At 37.4% G+C, this 25,079-nt stretch overlaps 1 protein-coding gene across 1 annotated transcript in view; it reads right to left on the bottom strand.

Annotated features, from left to right (window-relative positions):
* The window catches only part of AHI1 (Abelson helper integration site 1), a 190,262-nt gene that overhangs the window by 90,324 nt on the left and 74,859 nt on the right, over positions 1–25,079 (bottom strand). Inside the window, exons 18-20 of the mRNA XM_040965629.1 lie at positions 23,848–24,044; positions 19,137–19,163; positions 8,236–8,383 (exon numbers count right to left, since the gene is read on the bottom strand). Of these exons, the coding sequence (XP_040821563.1) occupies positions 8,236–8,383; positions 19,137–19,163; positions 23,848–24,044 (372 nt within the window). The remainder of the gene's footprint in view (positions 1–8,235; positions 8,384–19,136; positions 19,164–23,847; positions 24,045–25,079) is intronic.

Raw genomic sequence — 25,079 nt, forward strand, 5'->3', positions numbered from 1 at the left:
AGTATCAAATCGCAATGGAACAATTTAATAAAACATGGTAGAAAAGAGGAAACATCAGCAAAGGAGAATGAAGAGGAGTGACTAATGAGATAAGAGGAAAGCCAGAAGTGTGATATCCCAGAAATCATGCAGTAAGAAGTGATGAAATGTGTCAAACGCTGCGGATAGGTCAAGTGAGATAAAGACAGCAAGCTGACCATTCAAATTAGGCATGTGAAAGTCTCTCGTGAGCTTGAAAAGAACAGATTAGAGATTTCAACACATTTGTAGAAGAGGAAAAGTGATTAGAGAAATCTGTAAAACAGTATTGGGGAGTGGAAAGAGGAGGAGTAGATAGATGGTAAATTCTGTGAACACAGAATCAACACAGCTGGTAGCAGGCAAAGCAAAATGAAATTCAAGTGGAGGTAATTGAAGATTCACCTGTAAAACACAAAGGCCAAACAAGGCTGCAAAGCCCAGGTTTTGGAGTCTTCTCAGCATTAAAACACAGGCAAGAAGAAACAAAGTGAGTGGGATTGTCTCTAAAAGTGATACTCCTATGGAACAAACTAATTTAGGAAGAGTGAAAACTTTAAGAGTGGGAACACTGCCCTGTATTCTTTTTTCCATTTTCACCATCAGCCTGACATCAGCCTGCCTGTTCACTCTAAATATAAGATGCAAATTAATTTTTCCTTGCCACCTATGCTAAATTCTCAACAGCTACAGTGTTTAGTGAACAAAACAATGAGATTGTACAGCTGTTCCCACAATAGAATAAAGGAACCATATTTGCACCCAATTCTTTACATTTAAAAACAGGAAGGAACATCAGACATGTAAGGAAAAATCATTGTCATCACATAAAAACACAGGATACCACTAACAGATTTTTTTTTAAAAAGAGAAAACGAAACATAGACGAAACATTATCAATTTACAGAATTGATTTTAAATGGAGATGGCAGAGAGTAATAGTACAATAGTGAATAGAGATTAAGAATAATAAGAGGACTGTAAGACAGATGAGTCCAAAAACGAGAGAAACAGTTTCCAACTGAAAGAGTATGTTGCTGGCACTGGAAAGGAGAGAGAAGACAGCACAGACACATCTTTCCAAAAACTCAAGTTCACTCACAGCAATAATTTGCAGGACATTATATCTGGCTAGGCTGATGTCAGGTGTCAGGAGCCAGGAACTTAATTTGGGTACCCCATGTGGATGCAGGGGCCCAAGCATTTTAGGCCATCTTCCACTACTTTCCCAGGCTCATTAGCAGAAAGCTGGATTGGAAGTGGAGCAGCTGAGACACTAACTGGTGCCAATATGGGATTCTGCCGTGGTAGACAGTGGCTTTATTCACCTTACCACTATGCTGCCCCCTAAATTACTTCACTTAAATTGTTTTTTGGCATTTTTCAAAAAAGTTTATAGTTCATAGCCATAATTTCCCTCTGAGACCGGATAGTGTTGGGAGACTCAGAGGAAGTTCCTGGTTCCTGGCTTTGGATTGGCTCAGCTCCAGTCATTGTTGCCACTTGGAGAGGATCTTTCTCTCCATCTCTCCTTCTCTGTAAATCTGCCTTTCCAATAGATATAAATGAATCTTTTTTAAAAAAAAGAAGCATCTCCCATATCTCACATTATTGATTCTCACAAGGATATTTGTCTGCAGGAAATGGATTAACTCAAAAGATTATCTTCTTCTGTGACAGTGAATTAGTTCCTTTTTATCTGTCTGCTACAAGACTGAAATCCTGGAATTTTCGAAGTTTGAAATCAGAACTCAATAGAATGCTCTTTTTCAATTAATAGTTCGGAGTTCATTAAGTAATACTAACGGAAAGTTCTGCCAACTCTGAAGGGATGAGAAAGTTCTTTGAAGTTCATTTTACCTTACTTAAAACGGAAACCCCCTTTTACCATCAGCTGTGTTTACTGAGAGTCATTCTAATTTCTAATTTTTGCCAAAATGTTTTCATCCTTTGAAATGCAAGAACAATCATGCTTCCAGTTAGATGTAATCTCTTTTCTATAATGAGTTAGGATATCATTGTATCTCTGGTGAAATTATAACCTAGTATAACTTTTGATAGCTCTATAAAAAAATTAAAAGTTTAAGAAAGACTGAAATCTTGGGGACTGTCATGTGGCACAAAAGGCTAGGTGGTGACCTGAAATGCCAGCATCTCGTTCAGGCACCATTGGTGTCCTGGTTGCTCCACTTTCAGTTCAGCTCCCTGTTACTGAACCTAGGAAAGCAGCTAAAGACTACTCAAGTGTTTGGAATCCTGCATGCATCCATGTGAGACACCTGAATGTAATTTCAGGCTCTTAATTTCTGCTTGTCCCACCCCTGGCAGATGTGGCCATTTAAGCAATCAGCCAGTGACTGGAAGATGGATGGATTGATATCTTTCTGTGTGTGTGTCTCTGTCCCTCCTTCCTGCTGTAATTCTGCCTTTCAAATAAGTAAATTTTATGAGTAAATAAATCTTTGATGAAAAAAAGGAAGAAAGAAATACCTAAAACTTGAACACCAACCAGCCAAACAACTAAAAACAAACAAAACAAAAAACCACCAAACAAAACAACTTGAAAGTTGACTCAAAACAGCTCCTACTTTAGAGCTGGTTAAAGGATTACAGCTATAAGCATATACTTGCTAAAGAAGTGCAAACTGATTGAAAAAAGACAGCTCTTCAAACATGATTCAAGGTGTAACAGCACAAGAGCTAACTTGACACACTGAAGTAATCTGAATGATTTTGTGATTTTATTTGATATGCTATTGTTCAAATGCAAACAAAGATGATACAAATATTGTACTGTTAAATGGAAGCACTGCTCCTAATTTCTTCCTGCCCCTCTCGGCAATTTCATCACTGAATAATTTATGCTTTAAAATCTAGCTCTTTAATAAAAACTTGAGATGGTTGGATAGTATCTTGACTCAGACAAAATATCCAAAATACTTTTTGTTTTGCATAGAATCTCTTGACTTAGACACTAAACATCACAGTTGCGATGGAACTAAGTTTAAAATGTTGCAAACAACTGATAAATAATTATATTTAATGGTGTTAGTCCTTCAGGAATTATGAAGTCCTTCCAGATACCTCAGTTTTAAGAACTATAGCTTTGTACTCCCACTGGAGAGCGTGGGCTGGGATGGGGGCAGACCAGACTAGGCAGGGCTACAACACCTGTGCGCCTCATGTGGACTAGATCAGGGAAAAGCCGGGCTGGGCTGATTATTCCTATTGGTGCAAACAAAACTAGAGTGGGTGAGGGTTGTTTGGGCTTAGCCACAGCATCAGCTGGCAGAAGCTGGCACTGGGGGCTAGTTCTGTCAAGTCAAACCACAGAACTATCTGGAGAGTGCATAATCTGGGAGTGGGAGAGGCCAGGGAAGGAAATAGTGGGCTCATCCCTCTTGGGTTACCACTTACATCGGAGGGCATAAAACTAGGACAGCGGTTGGGGTGGAATGGGGTGTGGGACAGACTGGATTACTGCTGCACATACTGGCAAACCAGGGTAGGGGGCGGGCCTGGTGGGGGTTATTGTGGGTCGCTCCAACTAGGCTGCAGCTCCCACTGGTTTATGCGAGGGCCAAGTATGTGCTGGGCAGAACCAGGCTGGACTGCAACACCCATTGGTTCCAATGAAAGTCGGGAGTGAAAACAGAACTAACCCAGCAATTGCAACCACCAGCTGATCAGGGCAATGGCCTGTGCTGGGCCCTGTACTTGCTAGCACATACAAGAATCTGGTGTGAGCACACCTCAGACAAAGTTTCTTTGGAGATCTCCCCAATCAAAATGCTGGACTCAGAACCCTAACCAGGATAAGAGAGAAGACAGAACAGGTCAACCAACCAGCTCAGCTATGATGGACTATGTCAATCAGTGGATTCTTCAAGGACCTCATAGTGCTTGGAGTGGCAAGATTGGCAGCGATTCATAACTGCTGAAATATCAAAACCACTTGAACAAGAACCTCAGAGCATGCCCTACATCTGGGACCTGGGGAGGGTGGGAAATTGGGTGGGCCTTCTCCCTTAATACCACTCTTTAAACATGAAGGAAACAATATGGAAAAAATACTAGTCTTACCCACTTTCCTGTAGCCCTTGAACCTTTTTAAATAATAAAAAATATTTTAAAAAAATTAAAAAAACCCAAACTATAGCTTTGGAGCTGGTGCCATGGCAAAATAAGTTAACCCTCTGCCTGTGGTGCTAGTATGCTATCTGGGCACTGTTACTTTTTCTAGAGAATAAAATGTACATTCCTCAGTATGGCAAGATTTGATCTCCAACTATCTTTGCAGACTCAATTTTCCCTAAACTTATTCATCTCACCTTTTCCAGCTAAACTAGGACTCAGTCACTCCCTAGACTTCTCAAACTCTTCTTGAAGCTTTGCTAAAGAAAACACAATTCTTCAATGATACTTGCTAAAATGAGGGAGAGAAGACTTTACTCAAAGTTATCGTACTAGATAAAGGGACCACTGCAACGGGCTTTGTTGGTGGAGAAAAATTGAACTGAACTCCTAATGCACTATGGGAAGAAGGTAGTAGATGGAATGAAGCATTAAGAATGACTTCCAATTTCCCCTGAACAACTGGGTAAATGAAAGTTTAGAATACTGGGATAAAGAAAACTTGCATATTATATGGTAAGAGAAGTGGAGGTGGGAGGATTGGTTTTGGGGGTAAGGAATCAAGATTTCTTTCTGGATATGCCAAATCCAAGCAATCTCCTAGCTATTCTATCCCTCTGCATTCCTGTGACACAGCGTTGTGTTTTTAGCAGTGACTACACTGTGACTTGATTTGTTGTATACTACTGTCTCCTCAACCAGACTGTAAACTCCTTGAAGGCAGAGACCAATATTTCCTATTACCATACCTAAAGAAAGGGCCTTCATGACACTAACCAGCACGTGAGTGAATCAGGTCTGGAGGAAGAATCTGTGGGGGAGTGAGTGGGCTCACCCATGTGGAACAGTACCTTCCATTGGCATGCGCAAAATATATAGCTGGGAATAGGCCTGGTTGGGGAGTAAAGGGGATGCCCCAGCTGGGTTGGGGTTCCCACTGGTGAGCGTGAGAGCTAGAATAGGGGCAGTGGTCTGGACTGGACATGGCTGCAGCCTCCCCTGGGTGTGGACTGGGTCTGGCGAGTGCCAGACTGGACTAGACTTTAGCACCCACTGGTACTCATGAGAGCCAGAATGGGTGTACAATAGGCTGGGCTAAGTCTCGGTTCCTGCTAAACCACATGAGAGTTGTGACTGGGCATGGACCTGATGTGACTGGGCTGTAGCACCCAACAGTAAGAACTGGATAGGGTATGGGTCAGTTGGGCAAGGACACTGTCTCCGCCACGACAAAAGGTAGAAAAAGCCAACCTGGGCCACTGATGTGTGCACTATCACTGGGAGGTAACCTGATAGAGGAGCTTGGGGAACTCCTTTGTTAGAATATAGTGCCTGAAGGAGAGCACAAGAACCAGGGCAAGGAACAACCCAAACTAGGCCAAATTGTAGTAGCTGCTGGCATACATGTGTGTCAGGTCTAAGAGTGGGCTAGTTCATAACACCCACTGGCAGATCTGAGAAACAGAACAGGGTACAGGAGTGGCCGTGTTGGGTTCCAAAACCAACCAGTTTACACTGGGTCTGGGTCTGGGTCTGGGGGCTGGCTAGGCTGAGCTAGGTAGGTTGTAGCACCTGCCAGCGAGAGTTAGAAATGGAGGCAGGCTGGACTGAGCCAGGCTGAAGCACCCACTGGTGGATGCCAAGGTGAGATGAGGTATGCCAGTCTGGGCCTTAAACAAAGTAATCACTTAAAATAATTTTAGAATGAATAAAAGCAGTGTTCTAGAAACTACGGGGAATACAAACCAATGACAAAAGAAATAGTTTACAACCTAGCAATCCCTATTTTCTAAAATGTATCTAAAATAACAGAAATGTAAATGAATATTCAACTCACTTCAGAATCTAGTCTTCCAGTGTGTAAACCCAATCATATTTAATATACACATAAAACTAGCTCCTGCATATTTCAAGTAGGTTTTCAATATTTTATTCTGAAAAATGTCTATTTTTTGTGTAATCCTATATGTCAGATTGCAGTTGATTTGTATAATCAAGAATACTTAGTTATTTAGCTACTTTTAAAAGTGATCTGAACACTGAGTAAAATCACACAGCTTACGAGACAAACTCACCAAATTCAGAGCATTCCTTTACCCGCAAGGAAGAAAAGACAGAAGCCAAAACAAACTGCTTATAATTCTGCATTCACTTAGAAGAGAGGTTAGCTCTAGGAACTAGTTCCTCAATGCTGGTGCAAGATACTTGCCACAAAACAAACAAAATGATCCTGGCTTCTTAATGGAAAAAAAAAGACTAATTTTGCGCATTTGCAATGGGTCACATGTTCTGCTTCTCTAAACAGTGATATACTTTCTGGGAAGGATATGCCTGAGAATGATTATAAATGTTATAAAAACGTTATGGCTAAATGGCAATACCTTGGAGAGACTGCCCACACAGATGTGCATGCATAATATAAATAACTCATTAATGACTGACACTGGTCATGGAAGCTAAAAAGAAACGGAGCCAATCCTGCACGTACTCGGGAAGCTGAGAGGACTTGCCTTTGTCGTGTCTAAGCTTTCGCCTTTTTCCCCTCTTCCCTTTTCAAAGGCCTTCCTATCCTTTCTGTTGTTCCTCTTTACAGAAAATGAAAAGGATTTATATCTGTCACCTATATCTTGTTAGCTGATTTATGATATAAGATGCTACTTCAATGGATTGTCATCAATATATTAACTATTTGCCTTCTAGGCCTTTAATTTCAAGATATAGCATGAAAGGTTTATTCCCAGGAGAATATTAGGCCTCAGCAGAAAGACGTTAAGGATAGAGAGAGGTTCCTCCCTGCCTCCTAGTCATTAAAAGGGCAGGGTATTAAAAATCAAGTATCTATTTGAGTGCAAAGAATGAAAAGGCCCAAGGGGTTAGCATAGGTGCACCCTCCAAGGTGAATCACCGAGACAATCACTGCACCAAATTCTGGCAAATGTGTAGAACACGAAAAAGGAACTATTTGTAAGGATTACGACTGTCAATCATTCGGTGATTTGAAATCAGAACTCAAAGCCTTTTTGAACCTAGCTTAGGCACCATTTATTATATTTACAATATGTTGTGGTCATATAGCACTTTAGGCATAACAAAATGTTTCTAGATAACTTATTTCACTTGGACTGTAACAACACATAATGAAATCATCATTTCCACTTCTCAAATGGAGATTCTTATGTTCACTGGGAGTAGGGCTAATAAACAGCATAATCAGGGATGAATGACGAGTTTCTGAATCCAAGTATATTTTTCATTGTAATACCTAACTTTTACCTTGGAAGATTAAAATAACTTGCATATGTAAAGTCCATACACTTTTAATGTATAAAAGGGAAACTCCCCAAATTTCTATGTAAATTATGTTGATCTTTTCAAGCACAAGTTTCGGCTTCTTTGTTAAAGATAATTGCTTTGTTATTTGCAGATGTCCCATCTTAAATTCAGTGATAGAAAAAATACTGTCAAAAAATAAAGCTAATGAACACAAAAGGCCAGCTTCCTATAATGAAACATTTCTCACCTAGATATTCCTCTTTGAGATCTTTTGGAAGATTCCATTCAAATTCATTTAAAGCAGCAACTAAAAATTTGCAATTGTATAGTTTGTAGATTTCTGTAACTAGCTTTTTTTGCATATTTTATTCATTTGCCAACTTTGAGGCAATGTGATATCACCACAAGTTGCATCCTATTTCTGCTGAAGTGCCTTTTACCTTGACTTTCTTTAAAATATTAAAAGGGGATTATTCATGAAATAGATTTCCTTTTTGCAGCTGAGAAACTGAAGGATTTTAAGTATTCTACATGTTTAAAACTTGAGTTTTGCTACCTTGAAGTATTCTCTATTCAGTGGGTCACAGATTCGGAGTACCCGCTGGTAAAGTCTTGACAACCAAATGTACTACCAAAGTCACTTCTGTGATATCAAAGTAATAAAAAGTTGTTACAATAAAAATCTGTCAGTCTTGAAAAGTGACCATTACACTGCTACGAGCTTTAATTCTGCAGAGAAGTAAATCATACTTGTTTTAAAAACCAGCACCTGAAAATTCAAGAGTAATGCAGAGGAAGAAAGGGCCTTACCGGAGTGAGGGAAACCAAAGTGCTGCAGGATGTCCCGAGCGCCTGTGGCCAGCACGGCTGCCTGTCTGTCCAGCAGCTCTGACTGTTTAAACGTGGACTGCTGCGAGGAGGCTGGGGCTGGTGAGGTAAATGATAGGTTTTTGTTGACCTGTAATAGAAAAGGCAAATCAGAAACTACAGTGTAATTTCCTGGGCTACTGATGCAAAAGCTGAATGAGAAATATTTGCTTGCCATAGAAGGCCAGAACAAGGGATAGGTCAAAAAGAGGGGTCACATTAGATCTTCTTGAAGTTAACAAAACACAACTTTTTTTTTTCAATCAAGGAAGGAATATAGTGGTGATGAGAGTATTAATGCTTGCTTCATGGAAATGGCAATTATTAACAGCATAAAACCTTATGTATAGACAGACAAAAAAAGTGAGTCTGATTGCTTTCAACTAAGAAAAAGTTAAAATGTTTCACACTCAAATTTCATATATTTTGATGAGCTAGCAGAGGCTAGGTTTTTTTCCCAGCGGCTGCAGAGAAAACACCTGTACTACTTTTGTTTATCTATGTTATGATGACATAGATAACACAGCTGTAACCTAACTCCCACATGAAATACTTTCTGCTGTAACAAGAACCTTAGAAGTACTTATAAATACAAGCAAAGTAATGACCAAGCAAAATTTCCATGAGTGAAACAATGTTTCATAAAGAAAAAATAATCTATGATTGAGTACATTGGTCTCACAGATATGAAAAGCATGCCAAATATAATATTTTAAAAACAGGTATTGCGGGAAAATAAGCAATGGTTCACCAAAATCGTCTGGAATGTATTCAGGGAAAAATTCAGTCTTTTCTCCATTAGTAAGAAATTATTATATTTTCATCACTTCAAATAATCATAACAAGTGAGATATATTTTCTAAAAACTGGAAGTCTGAATTTTTTATTCACTGCAAAAATACACTCTGAATTAACAATGATAAGTTACAATCATGGCATACACATATTTTAAGTGCAAAAATATTTTTTCTTTTTATATTTGCTTTAAAAAGCTACACAGTTTTCACTACACTAATAATTTAAAAATTTTCTGTAAATGTTCCATATAAAATGATACTGGTTAGTGTTATATGTTCTTTATCTAACTCATTATTTATAAGCTTCTTATTATAAAGTGATAGGAAATGATATATCTTAGATTAAATTAATAGTTCTGTTGGAGCAGAGTATTAGCAGGATCAGTAAAATTAAAAAAGTACCCATACTGTTATGACATCATTTTACACACACACAAAAATAATTTAAAAGTAGTTAGAAGGTGTCAAATACCATATCAGTGTTAACTATTACCCAACTTTGAAAATTCTATTAGGATCAATTATCAAGCATTAATCAAATTAGTGTAAATTGCGCTAATACTTAAAAATATCAATAAAATTACTCAATGTGGTCTTTTTGTTTTTACCTTTCACTAGAGATAACAAAAATAGTATCAGTGCCTTCATAAGAATGTACTGAAGAAAATAAACTAATATTACAAGGGGCTATTCACATGTTCCCCCATAAAGCACTATATAGCACTAACCAAGGAATTGGTCAAATATAATTTATTAGGAAAGGCAAAATATAAGGTGGTATTTAAATATTAGTAATTAATATCATTAGAAGTAAAGGTGATTAGATGTACTTAATATAAGATGATGCTGCATTAATTTTTTTGAGTTCTGCCCTTTGAAATGAAAGTACCACCCACAAAAGGATGTCTTAACCATTTAATTTCAAATTCTTTTTGGAATCACTTATTTTATTTGCTGGTTTTACTTGTGTGTTGAAGATTTTCATCCTACTTTGAAAACTGAGGGCAAACAAACAGATGTTTGCTGGGGATACACAAATATCCCTGACCGCGTACTTGAATAGGGATGTCTTCACACACTCACAAAAAAAAAAAAAACCCAAAAACCCTTTAATCTATGATTACACGTTCTTCCAAAGCATTTTTATAATTTTGCTTCATTAAATATTCATTAGTCCATAAATGTTGAGTGGCAACCAGAGAAGATAACGTAATTTCTAAGGTTTAGGATAATTGTTCTGGATTGACATTATTAGTCATCTGACTAGAATCTGAAATATTTTCCAAGTTAGCTTATACACATTTACTACTTCATTTAGAGGAACAAAAATAATAAGAACCATTAAATAGAGTGAAGCAATATCTATTTTTGAAATCCATGCTGTGGAAAAGGATTGCTCAATGATTTTACAACAACAGAAAGGTTGGCTAAGACAGTCTCCTCTACACCAATCTACCCTTTTTCACAACACTTTAATGCTTGCTTCATGCAAAACCACAATCTGCCGAAGTCGTTTAGTATCTCCTCATTGGAGAAAATTAAAGGCATAACATTTTAATGCAATTCATAATAAAGAAAAGGAAAAGTCATCTAGAAGTTCTACCAAACTATAGAAACACTGTTTTGCCTACTCTTTGAGGATATAAACAACTTTCTACAAAATGCATAAATGCTGATTTCCTAGAAGAGGGTTAAATTTCATGTTAAAAACTCATTGCTTTGAACATAAAATTGAATGCAAAAAACTAAACAAATTAACATTCAGTTTTTCTGTAGTATTTAAAATGAAAAATCTCTCGGAAAGATAGAGCCATCATTTCCGTATATACTATTGAGCTGAATCATTTTAGCTGACTTTAGTTATACACTTCACCCAACCTGAACGACTTCACTGAACATAATATACCTCACTCAAAACGAAGTTTCAAGTATTGAAGAGAAATCAAACTGCTTTAAATCAGAGCCTCAATGATGCTAGTGCAGTCTGTAGAGCTTAAATTTTACAAACATCTCTCTCTGATCAGACTGTGGTTAACTCTTCTATTAAACCCACACAAAATGCAGACAGTACTTTAAGACAGTTCTGGTAACAAAAACAAAACACAAAACAAAGAAGAAAATAAAAAAACCAGCAATAGCCAATAAATGTCTTACTTCAAATAATTTAACAATTATAAAAATTAAAACCTCAGTATTAAGGAACAAGTTGACCCAAAGTGAGATTCAAAGTAGCTGAACTCATGTATATTGTATCTTCATAATATAATTTTTAAAAAGTAGCCTACATTTCCATGGGTTCTAGATCAGTAAATTTTAAGAAATGAGTAAGTATGAGCCTGGTGAAATGGCTCAATTGGTTAATCCTCTCTTGCAAAGTGCTGGGATTCCATATGGTGCCAGTTCATGTTCTGAATGTCCCCCACTTCCATCCAGCTCCATGCTTGTGGCCTGGAAAAGAAGTGCGGTGTGGCACCAAGTCTTGAGGACCCTGAATGCACCTAGGAGACCCACGAGAAGCTCCTGGCTCTTGGTTTCGATCAGCTCAGCTCCAGTTGTGGTAATTTAGGGAGTGAACTAGTGTATAGAAGGTCTTTCTCTCTGTCTTTCCTTCTCTCTGTAAACCTGCCTTTCCAATAATTAAAAAAAAAAAAGAGTGCATATGGTATCACAAACAGAAATGCAAACATAGCCCTCAGATATTTTCTTTCTGTGCTGGGACAGAAAAGAAATGAGGGAGAAAAACTTTTTTTTAATTGATTACATTGCATTATGTGACACAGTTTTATAGGCACTGGGATTCTCCCCACCCTTTCCCAAACCTTCCTCCCATGGTGGATTTCTCCACCTTGTTGCATTACCACAGTTCAAAATCAGTTAAGATTCCTTCATTGCAAGCTGTTAAAACTGCTAGACATACTAAGACAGAAGTAAGGTGAAAGAAAGTTTCAACCCTGAACAAGTTCATTACTGCATACTAAAACCAAAATTCAAATTTGAAGCAGTCTTTACAAAGCCTCATCTAGTAGTAATTTTAATTTTCGAGCCTCTGATATGTACCAACAGTGTGTGGTTCAGGTGACTGACAATATTCCTTCTAGGGAAGTTGAAAATTAAGATCTAGTTCTGGCTCACACCAATTATCCAGCAATAATGCCTTGTAAGGCACACTGACTCATCCTCACCCCTCATCTTCCCCTTGTTTCTCTGCAGAGGAAGTTTGGTCTTTAACCTCTTGAATTAGTCACTTCTAAACCTATGGAAGATGACTATGCCTTTTGCTACTATCCTCACCTCTTTTCTTTCAGCATCAGAGTTAAGAGCTGGCCCCTTCAAGACCAATCCCTCCACTGATCCCCTGGGAAAAAAACCCCTACAGTTCTTCCAAAGTCTACTTTCAAATTATTTTTCAAAATCAACAAAGGTAGATTTACAGAGAATGAGAGAGAACTAGATCTTGCCTCTCCTGGTTCACTCCTCAATTGTTGCAACGGCCAGAGCTGGGTGGGTCTGAAGCCAGGAGCTTGGAACTTCTTCCTATCTCCCATTTGAGTGCAGAGTTTCATCTGCAGCTTTTGTGGGCAAATGAGCAGGGAGCTGGATTGAAGCGGAGCAACCAGGACTCAAATCAGTGGCTATATAAGATAGTGGCACTTCAGGTAGAGGCTTAACTATGCCATGATGTCACTTACCCACTTTGTGATTTTCTTTTTAATCTAAATTAAAAATTAAAAATTTGATGAATTCTCTTCTCCATGTTTTCTACTTATTTTTAAAAATTTACTTGCTTAAAAGGTAAAGTGAGAAAGAGAGACAGCGAGAAAGAGAGAGAGAGAGAGATCTTCCATCTGCTGGTTCACTCTAGATAGCTGTAATAGCTGGGGTGGGCCAGGCTGAAGCCTGAAGCCAGAAATTCAGTCTAGGTCTCAAATGGGTGGCAGGACTGGAGCACTTGAGCCCTCAACTGTTGCTTCCCAGGTGCATTAGCAGGGAGCTGGACTGGAAATAGAGTAGCCAGGACTCAAAACAGACACTATGACATGGCATGTGGGCATTCTAAGCAGCAGATTAACCCGTGGTACCACAGCTAGTTTCAAACTTTCAAAACATTTTTTTCAGTGAATAAGACATTTCAAGTTAGATTGGGCTAAAATATGGATTAATACTTTAATTTTATAGCATTATTCTAATAAATGAAATTCAATAAACGTTAACTTTGCTACATTTACATTAATCTAGGTAAGAGACACCAGTAACCAACAAAAAAGATGGAAGTCAGTGGCTTCAAGAAGCTTACAGGGGACCACTGAGAGACAAGATGGAAGGAAGCCAAAGAGTGTGGTGCTTTTCCCTGGAATAATTCATAATCTAATGCTGGAAAAAGTTAAATCAAATGAAATATAATGTAAAGAATGAATCCAAATATATAACATGCCACGTACGAGTGTGTCTGTGACCATAACAAAACAGATTAATATCATTTGTGAAACATCACACAAAGCTTAGTGGAAACAGAACCTAAGCAATGCCACTTCTGAGATGCTTCAAACAATCCCAAACAAAGGAAAGAGCAAGGAAATCTGTAAATTATACATTCACATGTAGGCATGGTATGGCTACTGCAACTCAAGACTTCAAGGAGCAATTAATCAGATGAGAACTTTCATCCTTCCATCACAGAATCTCTGAGCATCTCAGAGTTTCTACTTTTTGTCTACTAGAAATGAAGGAAATCTCTGTTTAATGTCCATTCCTCTATTAGAACACAGGACTACACCACCTCTCAAAGACAGTTCTTGTTAATTTGAGATGTGGTGTGGAGCAAGAGAGAAAGATAAAGAAGGAAAGAGAGAAAAAGAGACAGTTATCTGCTGGTTCAATACCCCAAACGTCCTCAATGGCAGGTACTTTGTAGTCAGGAACTAAGAACTCAGTCCATGTCTCCCACATGGGTAGCAGAACTTAATTACTTGAGCCAGCACCACTCCTTCCCAGGGTGTGCAATAGCAGAGGTCTGTTATTAGAAATCAGAGATACTCTGATGTGGAACATGGCATCTTAACTGCTAGCCCAATTATACCTCCTTTTTACCTTTTAAGGACTTGATTCCAGAAACTACCAACTTTACCTGATTGCTTTGCTCATCACCACTGAATTATTTCAAATAGACTTTACTGTTTCCAACTATTAACTCCTTTCCACCTTCTCACTGGCAACATGTCTCTTCTTTCTTTCTTTCTTTTTTTTTTTTAATTGGAAAGTCAGATTTACAGAGAAGGTGAAACAAAGAGAAAGATCTTCCATCTGCTGGTTCATTCCTCAAGCAGCTGCAATGGCTGGAGCTGAGCCAATCTGAAGCCAGTAGCCAGGAGCTTCTTCCAGGTCTCCTACACGTGTGCAGGGTTCCAAGGCTTTGGGCTGTCCTCTACTGCTCTCCCAGGACACAAGGGAAATGCATAACTCAAGTCTCTGCATTGCCTGCACCTTCATAATCAGCATGGTAATATGGGCCTCCCACTTGCTCTTTCTTGGATGACTGTTAACCCTCCAGTAGATGGTCTCTCTTCATGTGGAACTCTGATTACCCTAAAATCCTTTCTTAAAGAAACAGCCTAATTCTTTGCCATGTTCACAAATCCCTGCAAGATGTCTGTGTGATCCACTCCTGATCACCTTGCCAATCTGAAATAAAACAGTTCCCCTGGCTCGCTCAATATATGATTTTAGCACTATGGTCCACTTCCTGTTGCTTGAGCAGGCCCACTTTATTCCTAGATTGAGATTTTTGAAGGACACGATGAGGCCTTCTATGAATTCACCTAGGAACCATCAACCCTCCTAGTGGTTCTCTGTCCCTTGTACTTGTTTTCTAGTTTGTCTCCTTCACATTGTAAATTACATGTAATATGATCTAATTTTTTCCTTTTCAACTGTTTTCTACACTACAATATAATTTTTCATTCATTGTTATATTCCTAGCATCCATAAAAACACTTGACAGGCTCTCAATAAATATTTGTTTAAAGGAATTTTAATAGGACAAAAAAGGGAATTTTCAACAATATATAAATGTAGCCAGGAATCAGAGAAATATTTATCATTCTGAACCCAACAGATAATAAACTAAATAAATATACCCTTCTTTGTAGGATTAAAGACTTCAACAGAGACAAATAATAGTCTTCAGTAAGTGATGTTGGGCATCTGGATAGCTACATGAAATAGAATAATACTGGATCTAACACAGTATTATATACAAAAATTCACTAAAAGTTACCACACACAAGCAAGAGGTAACATTATAAAAATAATAGAGAAACAGACAAATAAATCTTCCTGACACAGGGTTAAGCAATGGTTTCTTATACATGACCTGTAAATCATATGAGAAAAGAAAAGTAAACTTCATAAAACATCAAACATTGGGTCCACTGTTGTGGCATAGTGAACAAAGCTACATCCTGTATGTGTACTGGTTCATGTCCTGGTTGCTCCACTTTTAATCCAGCTCCCTGCTAATGGCCTGGGAAAAGCAGCAGAAGATCCGACAGTAGCTAAGAAACAGCCAATCATGGGGGAGACCTGGTTGAAGCTCCAGGTTTCAGGCTGGTTCAACTTCGGCCCTTGTAGCCACTTGGGGAGTGAATTAAAGGATAGAAGGCTACTCTTTCACTGTAACTCTATCAAATAAGTAAGTAGATATTGGGAAAAAAGGAGAAATATTTGGTTTTAAAGGAAACTAATAAGTGAAAAGAAAATAAATTTGGATTAAATATTTGCAAATTACCTGCTTGCTAAGACATCTATACCTAGAATATATAAGCCACTCTTAAAAGTGAACAACAAAACGGGCCCGGCATGATGGCTCAGCTGACTAATCCATTAGAGTGCCAATTTATGTCCAGTTGCTCCACTTCTCATCTAGCTCCCCACTTACGGCCTGAGAGGGCAGTGGAAGATGGCCCAAAGCCTGGGGACCCTCGCAGCCACATGAGAGACCTGCAAGAAGCTCCTGGCTCCTGGTTTTGGATCAGCTCAGTTCTGGCTGTTGTGGCCACTTGGGGAGTGGACCAGCAGATGGAAGATCTTTCTATCTCCTCTATAAATCAACCTTTCCAATAAAAAGAAATAAATCCTTCAAGGAAAAAAAGAAGTGAACAACAAAGAGTAAATAACTAAATAAAGTTGGCAAGGTACGGCGGTTAGTCCAGCAGTTAAGACGCAAGTAGCCCACACTGCAGCATCAGGGCTCAACCTGAGGGAGGGAGCAGGGGTGTTGGTGGTCCTAGTAATTACAAAATTGAAGAAGGGATAAAAAAATGTAATATATGCATACAATGGAATCTTACTCATCAATAAAAAAGCAGTAGTGATAAATGTTACACATGGAGAAGTCTTAGAAAAAAATGAGTGAATACAGCCAGGTAGTGAATACCCACTCTTCTGGGTGATTCATTTATGTGAAACATCCAGAATAGCAACATCCATATAGCAGAAAGAGTACTAGTGGGTGCCAACTGTTAGGGAGTAGCATGTATGTGCTAGAATCGGGAATGACTGCTGGAAGACCCAAGATTTCAACATGGAGTGTTAAAGAAGTTCTAACCTCAGATAATGGAGAAGGTTGTTCAACTCTGAACATAGTAAAGATCAGTGAGATTGTACACATTATTTTCCAAATACATAATGATTTTTTGTCAGTGAGTATTCTATTGCTCTTAACTACCAGGCACATACAGATGAATCAGGTGTTCCTTCACCCTCAGAGTTTCCCAAATAGAAGAATGTTCTCCATAAAGACTCGCTAGATGTATGTAGGACACTAGTTCTTGTACATTCGGACAGCATTCCAAAACAAAGGGGAAGAGTAAATGTAATTATTGAAAGAGTGGTGGGGGAGAGAAAGAGACAGGCATACACACACAGACAGTTAAAAATGCCAGCTGGAGAATATTTTTCCCTTCAGTTTAGAGATTTATTTATTTTTATTGCAAAGTCAGATATAAAGAGAGGACAATCTTCCATCTGATGATTCACTTCCCAAGTGACTGCAATGGCCAGGGCTGCGCCAATTCGAGGTCAGGAGCCAGGAATCTCCTGCTAGGTCTCCCATGCAGGTGCAGGGTCCCAAGGCTTTGGGCCATTCTCAACTGCTTTCCCAGGCCACAAGCAGGGAGCTAGATGGGAATTGGAGCAGCCAGGATTAGAACCGGCACCCATAAGGGATCCCGGTGCAATCAAGGCGAGGACTTTAGCCACTAGGACATGCCGCCAGGCTCTTCTTCAGTTTTGTAAACTGCACACTTAACAATATTTAGTAATCTTGGTACTACAATCACTGCTGTCTGGAACAAGTTTCCTTAACATCTGCAGCCCAGGTCAGAATGTGGCTTGTTTTCTTTTCCCCTGTCTACTTTCCACTTGCCTATATTCCATATCCTATTGACTTGTGATAATCAGGTGAAAAAGTAATAGGTTCTGACTGCTTATTGATGAGACAAGTCATCATGCATTTCCTAACATGTTTAAGATGTTCCATGAAGAAACAATAGTCTGCTGCCCAAGTACCTGCTGCTTGTTAGGAGGTACTTACTGAATCTCTCCCTATATGTATAGAAACAGCCCACCACAGCGACACTCTATGAAGCATTTTTTGAACACATTAACCATTCTAATCCTTTCGAGTTGTTTGACCTTTCTCTTCGTGACATAATTACACCTGCCAAATGATGGATGTTACTAATTAATTATTCAAATTTTGCAAGTGACAGAAGAGGGAAGGATGAGCCATGATGTCATTGTAACTCCTTATTTTCTGAACAGCCTAGATAAAAGTTGTACATAAAATTAGCCTTGTTTGGGCCTGGCATGATATCCAGTAGCTAAATCCTTGCCCTGCATGTGCCAGGATCCTGTATGGGATCCTGTCCCATATGGGACAAGCTGCTCCACTTCCCATACAGCTCACTGCTTGTGGCCTGGGAAAGCACTAGTGGATGGCCCACTGCCTTGGGACCCTGTACCTGTGATGGAACGCCTTTCTCTGTTTTTACTCTCTGTAGACTTGCCTTTCTAACAATAAATAAATAATTTTTAAAATAGCCTTATTTATCATTGCTGTGCTGTTTTCTTATGTTTTGGCATCAAAGGCAGAGAGACAGAAGATAGGAGACAGAATGAAACAGATTTTCCAACTATGGATTCATTTCCCAAATGCCCACAAAAACCAGGGATAGCAAAGGCAACCACATTAGCCAGAAGCAGAATTTGAAGTCAAGTCAGACTCAATCCCAGGAACTCTGATGTAGGATGTGGGTGTCCTTGGCGTTGTGCACATTGTTAAACTGCACTGCATGTGCTGGTGACGTCAAAAGCCAGGCCCAGGAGCCCAGATTATAAGAGGAGAAAATGCTGTGTTGAAAGCAGCTCTGGATACTTTCAATGAATCTGTTTAATGATCAAGGGGTACTTTATATAATTCATCTTTTACACTAACTTTTAGGACTTGGTAATCATTTAACTTTAATAAGCCTCAATCTCTTTCCTTCTAAAACTGAAATAATAGATATGTGTTTCAAAGAAATAATCCATAGTGGTGTGGGAAAGGAAATGTGAAGAATTTTTGTAAATGATGAAGAGAAAGGCACTGTCAGCATCATACACCTTTATATGCAGCTTGCATCCATTTCAACACTTACACAACTCACTCAGCACTCAGTGGATGTTAGTGGTTGTTGTCTCTTACATGTTAAACATTCTTATGAAATTTGCGGAGAAAGAAATGACCGTTCATTCCTTACTGAATCTATATTCCAACCACTTCGTATTCTTAAAGGTTAAAAAAATGTGAAGCCACTTGCTAAATCCTCAGTCTTATGAATTTTAGATTAAATACCAGAATAGCCTAATAAACAAACTGTCAAAGAAGGTGCAAATCAGATTAACTTTCATAAAAGTTGTAAGCTATGAATGATGCATTCTAATTCATTGATGAATCACAGTGAAACCCGTATTTTGGAAGTTATGTTCCTGGTAATAAAAGCTACTTACTTTTTCAGCACAGGATCGTATCACCTCCTAAAAGAAACACAGTACAATAAAGAAGTATTCAGAACTTCAATTAAATAAAATAGTCACTCTTTTTAATGCATTTACATAAATCTTCTTAACAACCAAAATCAATAATTGGGAACCTTCTTCATCTATCACACTACAAGTTGTCATTCTAAATAGTTCCCAATGAACTCAGAAGACTACAAATTACAGAAAGAATGTTATGTTTATGGTTATTTTTTTTGTTTTTTTATTTTTTGTTTATTTTTTTATTTTTATTTTTGTTTAGTTTTTTTATTTTGTTTATTTTTGTTTTATATTTTTTTATTCTTTTATGTTTATGAATACAACTGGACAAATCCAAAGTCACTCAAAATATTCTTGAGGTTCCACAGACATCTGCCTCAAAACAAACAAACAAAAATATTTACCTCCTCAACAAACTTAGCACCAGTGGTAACACTCTGTATTAAAATGGTAACAGGTCTAGAAGATATACCCAGAAACAGCATTATTATCTAAACTGCTATGGATGGTTTACTTAGATATACCACGATATACAGTCCCTTGTAAACTGAGGAATATCCACTTATAGAAAAGAATTTGAGGTCAACCAAAATACAATTTCAGAAAAACAAAAAGGAATTTTGATAAAATGTAGAAATCTAGTCAATTTAAACCTAAAAGCTAGCAAAACACAATGAATGGTGGTGCCACAGGAATAAGAATGCCATATTGATCTTATTCAGGCAAATACATTGCAGATTAATACCTGAAAAAAAAATTTAATGAATTCTTATAACAAAATGAGAATAACTTAAAAAGTGCAGCAAACTGAAACACCTTTGATTTTCCAAAGTCAGCCTAGGTCTAGTTCCATCCCTAAAAAATTCTCTAGATAATTTTTCAAAAGCACTTGTTAAGAGTTAAGTCAAATAATGATACAGAGGCATCTTCCTTTTATTAAAAAAAAAAAAACTTTGTTTACTTCCCTATTGCTTTTGATTTCACTTCCTAAATAATATTTTTGTGACTTTTATTTTTCCTTTACATTTCCTTTCTTTATTTCTTATATGCTTTTAAAATCATTTTAGAAAAAAAAAAGTTACGACTTAGGTGATTCTAGGATGTTAAGTTTTATGGTAAGAAACTTATTGTAAGAAACTTATTTTTAAAGTATCTACACATGAATTGTTCTTAAGTCTGTAGATAATCTGGCATGCAACATTTTAGAAAAATAATACATTTCATCTAGTGAAGAAAATATTTTTCCCCATGCATTTTAAAAATTAGACATATAAATCTTGACTTCCTTTTAAAATCTGGAATACCCTACTGATTATACAATCATATCAGAAATGCTAAAAAATAAAAAAATTGCAACATATAAATAAGTTTATTCACTTATACTTACATATTCTCAAATTTAACTGAGAAACAGAAAGCATTTTCTCTGTAATCCAACTAAACTTACACATAAATATGGAGTGTCATCTATAGCCTGATGTACTTTAAAGCCTGTAACTTTCTAAAGAAAGGAGAGGACAAGGAAAGCAAGCATAAGTGGAAGTAAAGCTGTCTCAATACAGTTCTGTGTACGCTCAATTTAAAACCAGTCAAGGTTTAGATGAGTGGCAGAGCGAAAGGACAGCACTGATTGATATTCCTCAGGCACTGTGCCAGAGGCTGAAAACATAAAAATGAACAGAACTGCACGGTCTCAGCTCTAGGGGGGCTTGAGACTACTTTGTATTAAAGGTCCGCTTTGGTCACAGAGGACAGCTTCTTTATATATTTTACCACTCACCTTCAGGAAAGATTTTCTAAGCAAAATATATCAACAAATGCCACGATAGTTTTCATAAGCATCCTCATCATTTTCATCATCTACTAATACCCAATTCCTGTGGCACCTAGTGAGACAGAACCTCCAAAATCTACTTATAGAAGTAGTGGTACTAATGTTTTTGTAAGCCCAAGATTCTTTGATCAATGTCTGTGTGGATGTATCACTATTTTTCTTATGTTGAGTGTTCTGCATGTTAAGAATGCAGTTGGCATTGCTGCATGTATGTGTATGTGCATACTAGTGTTTGTTGTATAGATAAACACACACACAGATTTTTAAACAGATATATTTTAAATTCTATTCTGACAGTCTATCACTGTATTTTGGAGGAGGATTTTTCAATGCTTTTAAGATTAGCAAAACTTTTGTGCATTTACATAATAGAAAAATTAAATTCTATTTCTTTGGTTTTTAAAAATGTTTCCTTCATATTTAGATACCTGGTAAATGAAGATCTGATTTGAAGTAAGACCCAGGGTGACTCGATTGTATTTTTTCAGTACTCTTGGTTAACAGGTTTTCAACACCATGCAAGAAGTAACACTTCCTATTCCCACAATTTATCAATCTTTATCAATGTGCTTCACACTATTTCTGTTATTTCAGGTTTATAAGATGTTTCAAGACAAATAGTTACATTATCACCCTGGTTTCCCATCTGGCTCTTGTGCAGAATTCCAAATTTATCATCTCTATATTAATAGCTATCACCAGCAAACTGGTGGTGTTTTTTTTAATGTAACTATTTTACTAATACTTCCAGGACATTGGTGTCTTTTCACTAACTAAGTTGATAATAGATACTTTGATTTTATAATTCTTCTGTACTCAATCTTTAACTACCATCTATTTTTGTAAGCTGGGCTTCTTCTTTCAATCATATACACAATCTATTATACTTATCTTTTTCTTCTAACCAGTAACAACTACACTTATCAAAAGAATCCTGGATCCGAGACCCTGCTAAATAATTTATGTTTAGGATCTAACTGAATCTTATAGCACGCTATATAAGACATCTGTTGTGTTCACTTCCCTCCCTTCTGATGTACATATTCTTCTAATGACTTTTCTGCCTTAAAGGAGATTTTTAGGTTCCCTAAGAAGCAACACATTTTTACTGTTAGAGTTTAGGCTGTGCTGTAGGTTACCTACTAGAAGCTTCCAAACCTATTTCTGGTGGATTCAGGAATTTCTCTTACGTGGCTATGCGGAACTGAAACAGAACCTTCCTCTTCTGTCTAGATTTTTTTTTTTTTCTGTGAGAAGCAAGTGCTCTGAGACATTCTATACTGCTGACTATTTTCTCTAAACTATCGATTCGGGCAACGCCATTTTCTTCTGCTTCTTTCTTTTCTTTAATGAGTTCTAACCTCATTCACTACTTTACACATAACACTCCACCAAAGTATTTGGCACTAGCAGAGGCTGGTACTGCTGCTTTCATACTTAGAAAAATTGTTTTTAAAAAGAACAAAGGAGATTATGCATACATTAGTTCAACCTGTAAAACCCATAAAATTCTGTATCTGTGTTTTGAACAGTAAATGTCCTAGTCCATAAAACAAGGGTAATAAACACTGCCATGCCTTTCTTACAAGGCTACTGTATTAAAACAGGCAACATGAGCACTATGTAAGTGGAATGCATTATTCAAAAACTATTTATAGTTGTTTATATGTTTGTCATCAGCTACCAGATATGCTGCGAATTGCCATCAAGGGTCAAACAAATTTTTTTTTTTGTCCTTCTGAGTCTTAAATGTAGTAGATAATAAATATTCGACGTAACTAAGTTTTCTTTGTTGAAATTGCTGGAACTCAAACTGCAAGGCCAAACCATACCTGGTCAGTGCAACAAAAGTATTCCACAAGTAGACAAGGCTTGGGTGTTTTTCTTTTTCTTTTCTTTTTCATTTTTTTTTTTTAACCACAAGCAGATAGACAGCAATCATTTTAGGGATCTATGTTGGCTGAAAGGATCAATGCAGGATTCCAGGTAGAGAGCAGGCAATCAAGGAGACAAGGCAAGGGTTGGAAAAGGTAGCCCAATAAGGGAAAGTGCTGGAATACAGAAAACTGAAGGGCTAACCTAACCTCACCAAAATGAACAAAGGAAGAGCCACAAACAAAAACAAGCAACAGTGTCGTTGTAATGGAGTTTAGAAATTCAGTTTTTCTCTGTATTACCCACCTAACCAGACTGCTGTTTAATGAAAATTAGTTATGCAAATTGGGGAATATAACGAAGACACTGTTAGAGCTTACAGGTTTGATGAGGACAGGAAGCACATATTTGTTAAGCTCTGATTAAATGCTGAGGACTCTGAACCAGACAAGTTCTCAAAAGGTGGTTGTCTGAGCATTAGTGGCAGCCGTGCCGCTGCAGACTTGTCAACAATGAAACACTGTGGTCCTACCAGACCTGCTGAATCACAGGCCCTGCAGCTGAAGCAAGTCAGCCCATGAGAATCACGTACTCTAAAGCCTGAGAACTACTGAAGAAAGCATAAGACTGCAGACAAGCTTTGTACGGCACTTTGTAGACCAGGCTGAAGCAAAAAGCACCTGTTTGGAGAACCCTGTCTTCCCAAAGTGGTCCCACCACATGGCAATGAGAATTTATCAGGTAAGGGTCAAATTCATGGTCATCCACCTCCAAAGCATCCTGGTGTATGAGGTGCTGAGGGTACAGATTTCACAGAATTCATGATTGCAAACAAGCACCAAACAGGAACTACAAAAGTACAAGAAAGTGTATTCCTAAGGAATGAACTTATTCCATTTAATTAATATTTTTAGGTATGGCAAAGTAGGCTAGAAATGGTTTTTTAAATTCAACTGCAAAAAACAAACATACTGTGACAGTTTCGAGTCTCTGTTTCACGAGCTGCATCTTAGATGAAGCATTTTCGGTGTGCACAAACTCATCAATCTGAAAAGAGCTTTGAGGGGGCAGCTTTGGGCAGGTGCACAGAGCATCCTGACTTTGGTATATTCCAGGTAGTGGCGATGTTCCATTACAGTGTTTGAGCATTTCCGTTTCCTGCTGGGCTACTAAAAAAAACCAAACAAACAAATCCAGATCCATTATTAGTTAAAATCATCAGAGCAAAAGAATAATCAAGCAGTTAAGCCACGAAATTGGAACACTCAATAAGAAATCAGAAATTGGAAATTACATTTTAAACATAGGTAATAATAAGTTACTATTATCATGACTGGTAAAAATGTGAGTTTATTAAGTACTCTATAAAAAAGAAAATACAAAAAATTTGTATCAGGAAGTACTGTGATTGAATATTCAAGACCACGTAACTTGAAACAGGTGCATAAGAACCAACATATGTATAAAGAAAGCATAATATGACTCAAAGACTTAGTAGAATGAAAACGCTAATACAAAAATAAAAGTCATTCACAAACTCATATCCTTAAAACAACTTTTTTCGTATGTATACACTCTTCCAAAATTTTATACTTGTACATAATGTAAGACATGATAATATAAATACAATTTAAATACATTTTTATGCTTCTATTACAAGTCAGTTTTGAATGTTTCATAGTATTTCATTTAATGATGCATCATAATTTTTATGCTTTCTTCTACAACTGAATAACTACAACATTTGCTGTTTCTTCTATTATAAATCATACATGGATAAAAATGTTCATAGATGGCTTTGTTTCTGCACATAATTCTTATTTTGGATTTAACTTCTTACAGTGAGACAAGCAGTCCAAAAGGTGAATGTTTTTGAGGTTGACAGATGATGACGCGAATGACAACAACTGTGAGAATAGCATCCACATTGTCCCTTTTAGATTTTAGGTTGATTTAAAAAGCAAGCATATTTAAAAAATTTAATGGAGACTAGAATTAAAGAAAATTTCACAAAACTAGCTGAATTTTCACATCCATGAAGACAAGGGGATTTGAGGTTTGATAAAATTACTGGAACCAAATACAGTTTGTTATTGGAATAAACAAATGAATCAAGCAAACAGAGAGCTCAGTATGTACAGACAACATGTAAAAGAAACTCAGTGAGGAAGGAATATTTTTTTCCCAACAAATGGTGCTGGAAC

This window comes from Ochotona curzoniae, unplaced genomic scaffold (genome assembly GCF_017591425.1).
Source record: "Ochotona curzoniae isolate NIBS_2020 unplaced genomic scaffold, NIBS_Ocur_1.0 scaffold_3890, whole genome shotgun sequence".
Taxonomy (NCBI): Eukaryota; Metazoa; Chordata; class Mammalia; order Lagomorpha; family Ochotonidae; genus Ochotona; species Ochotona curzoniae.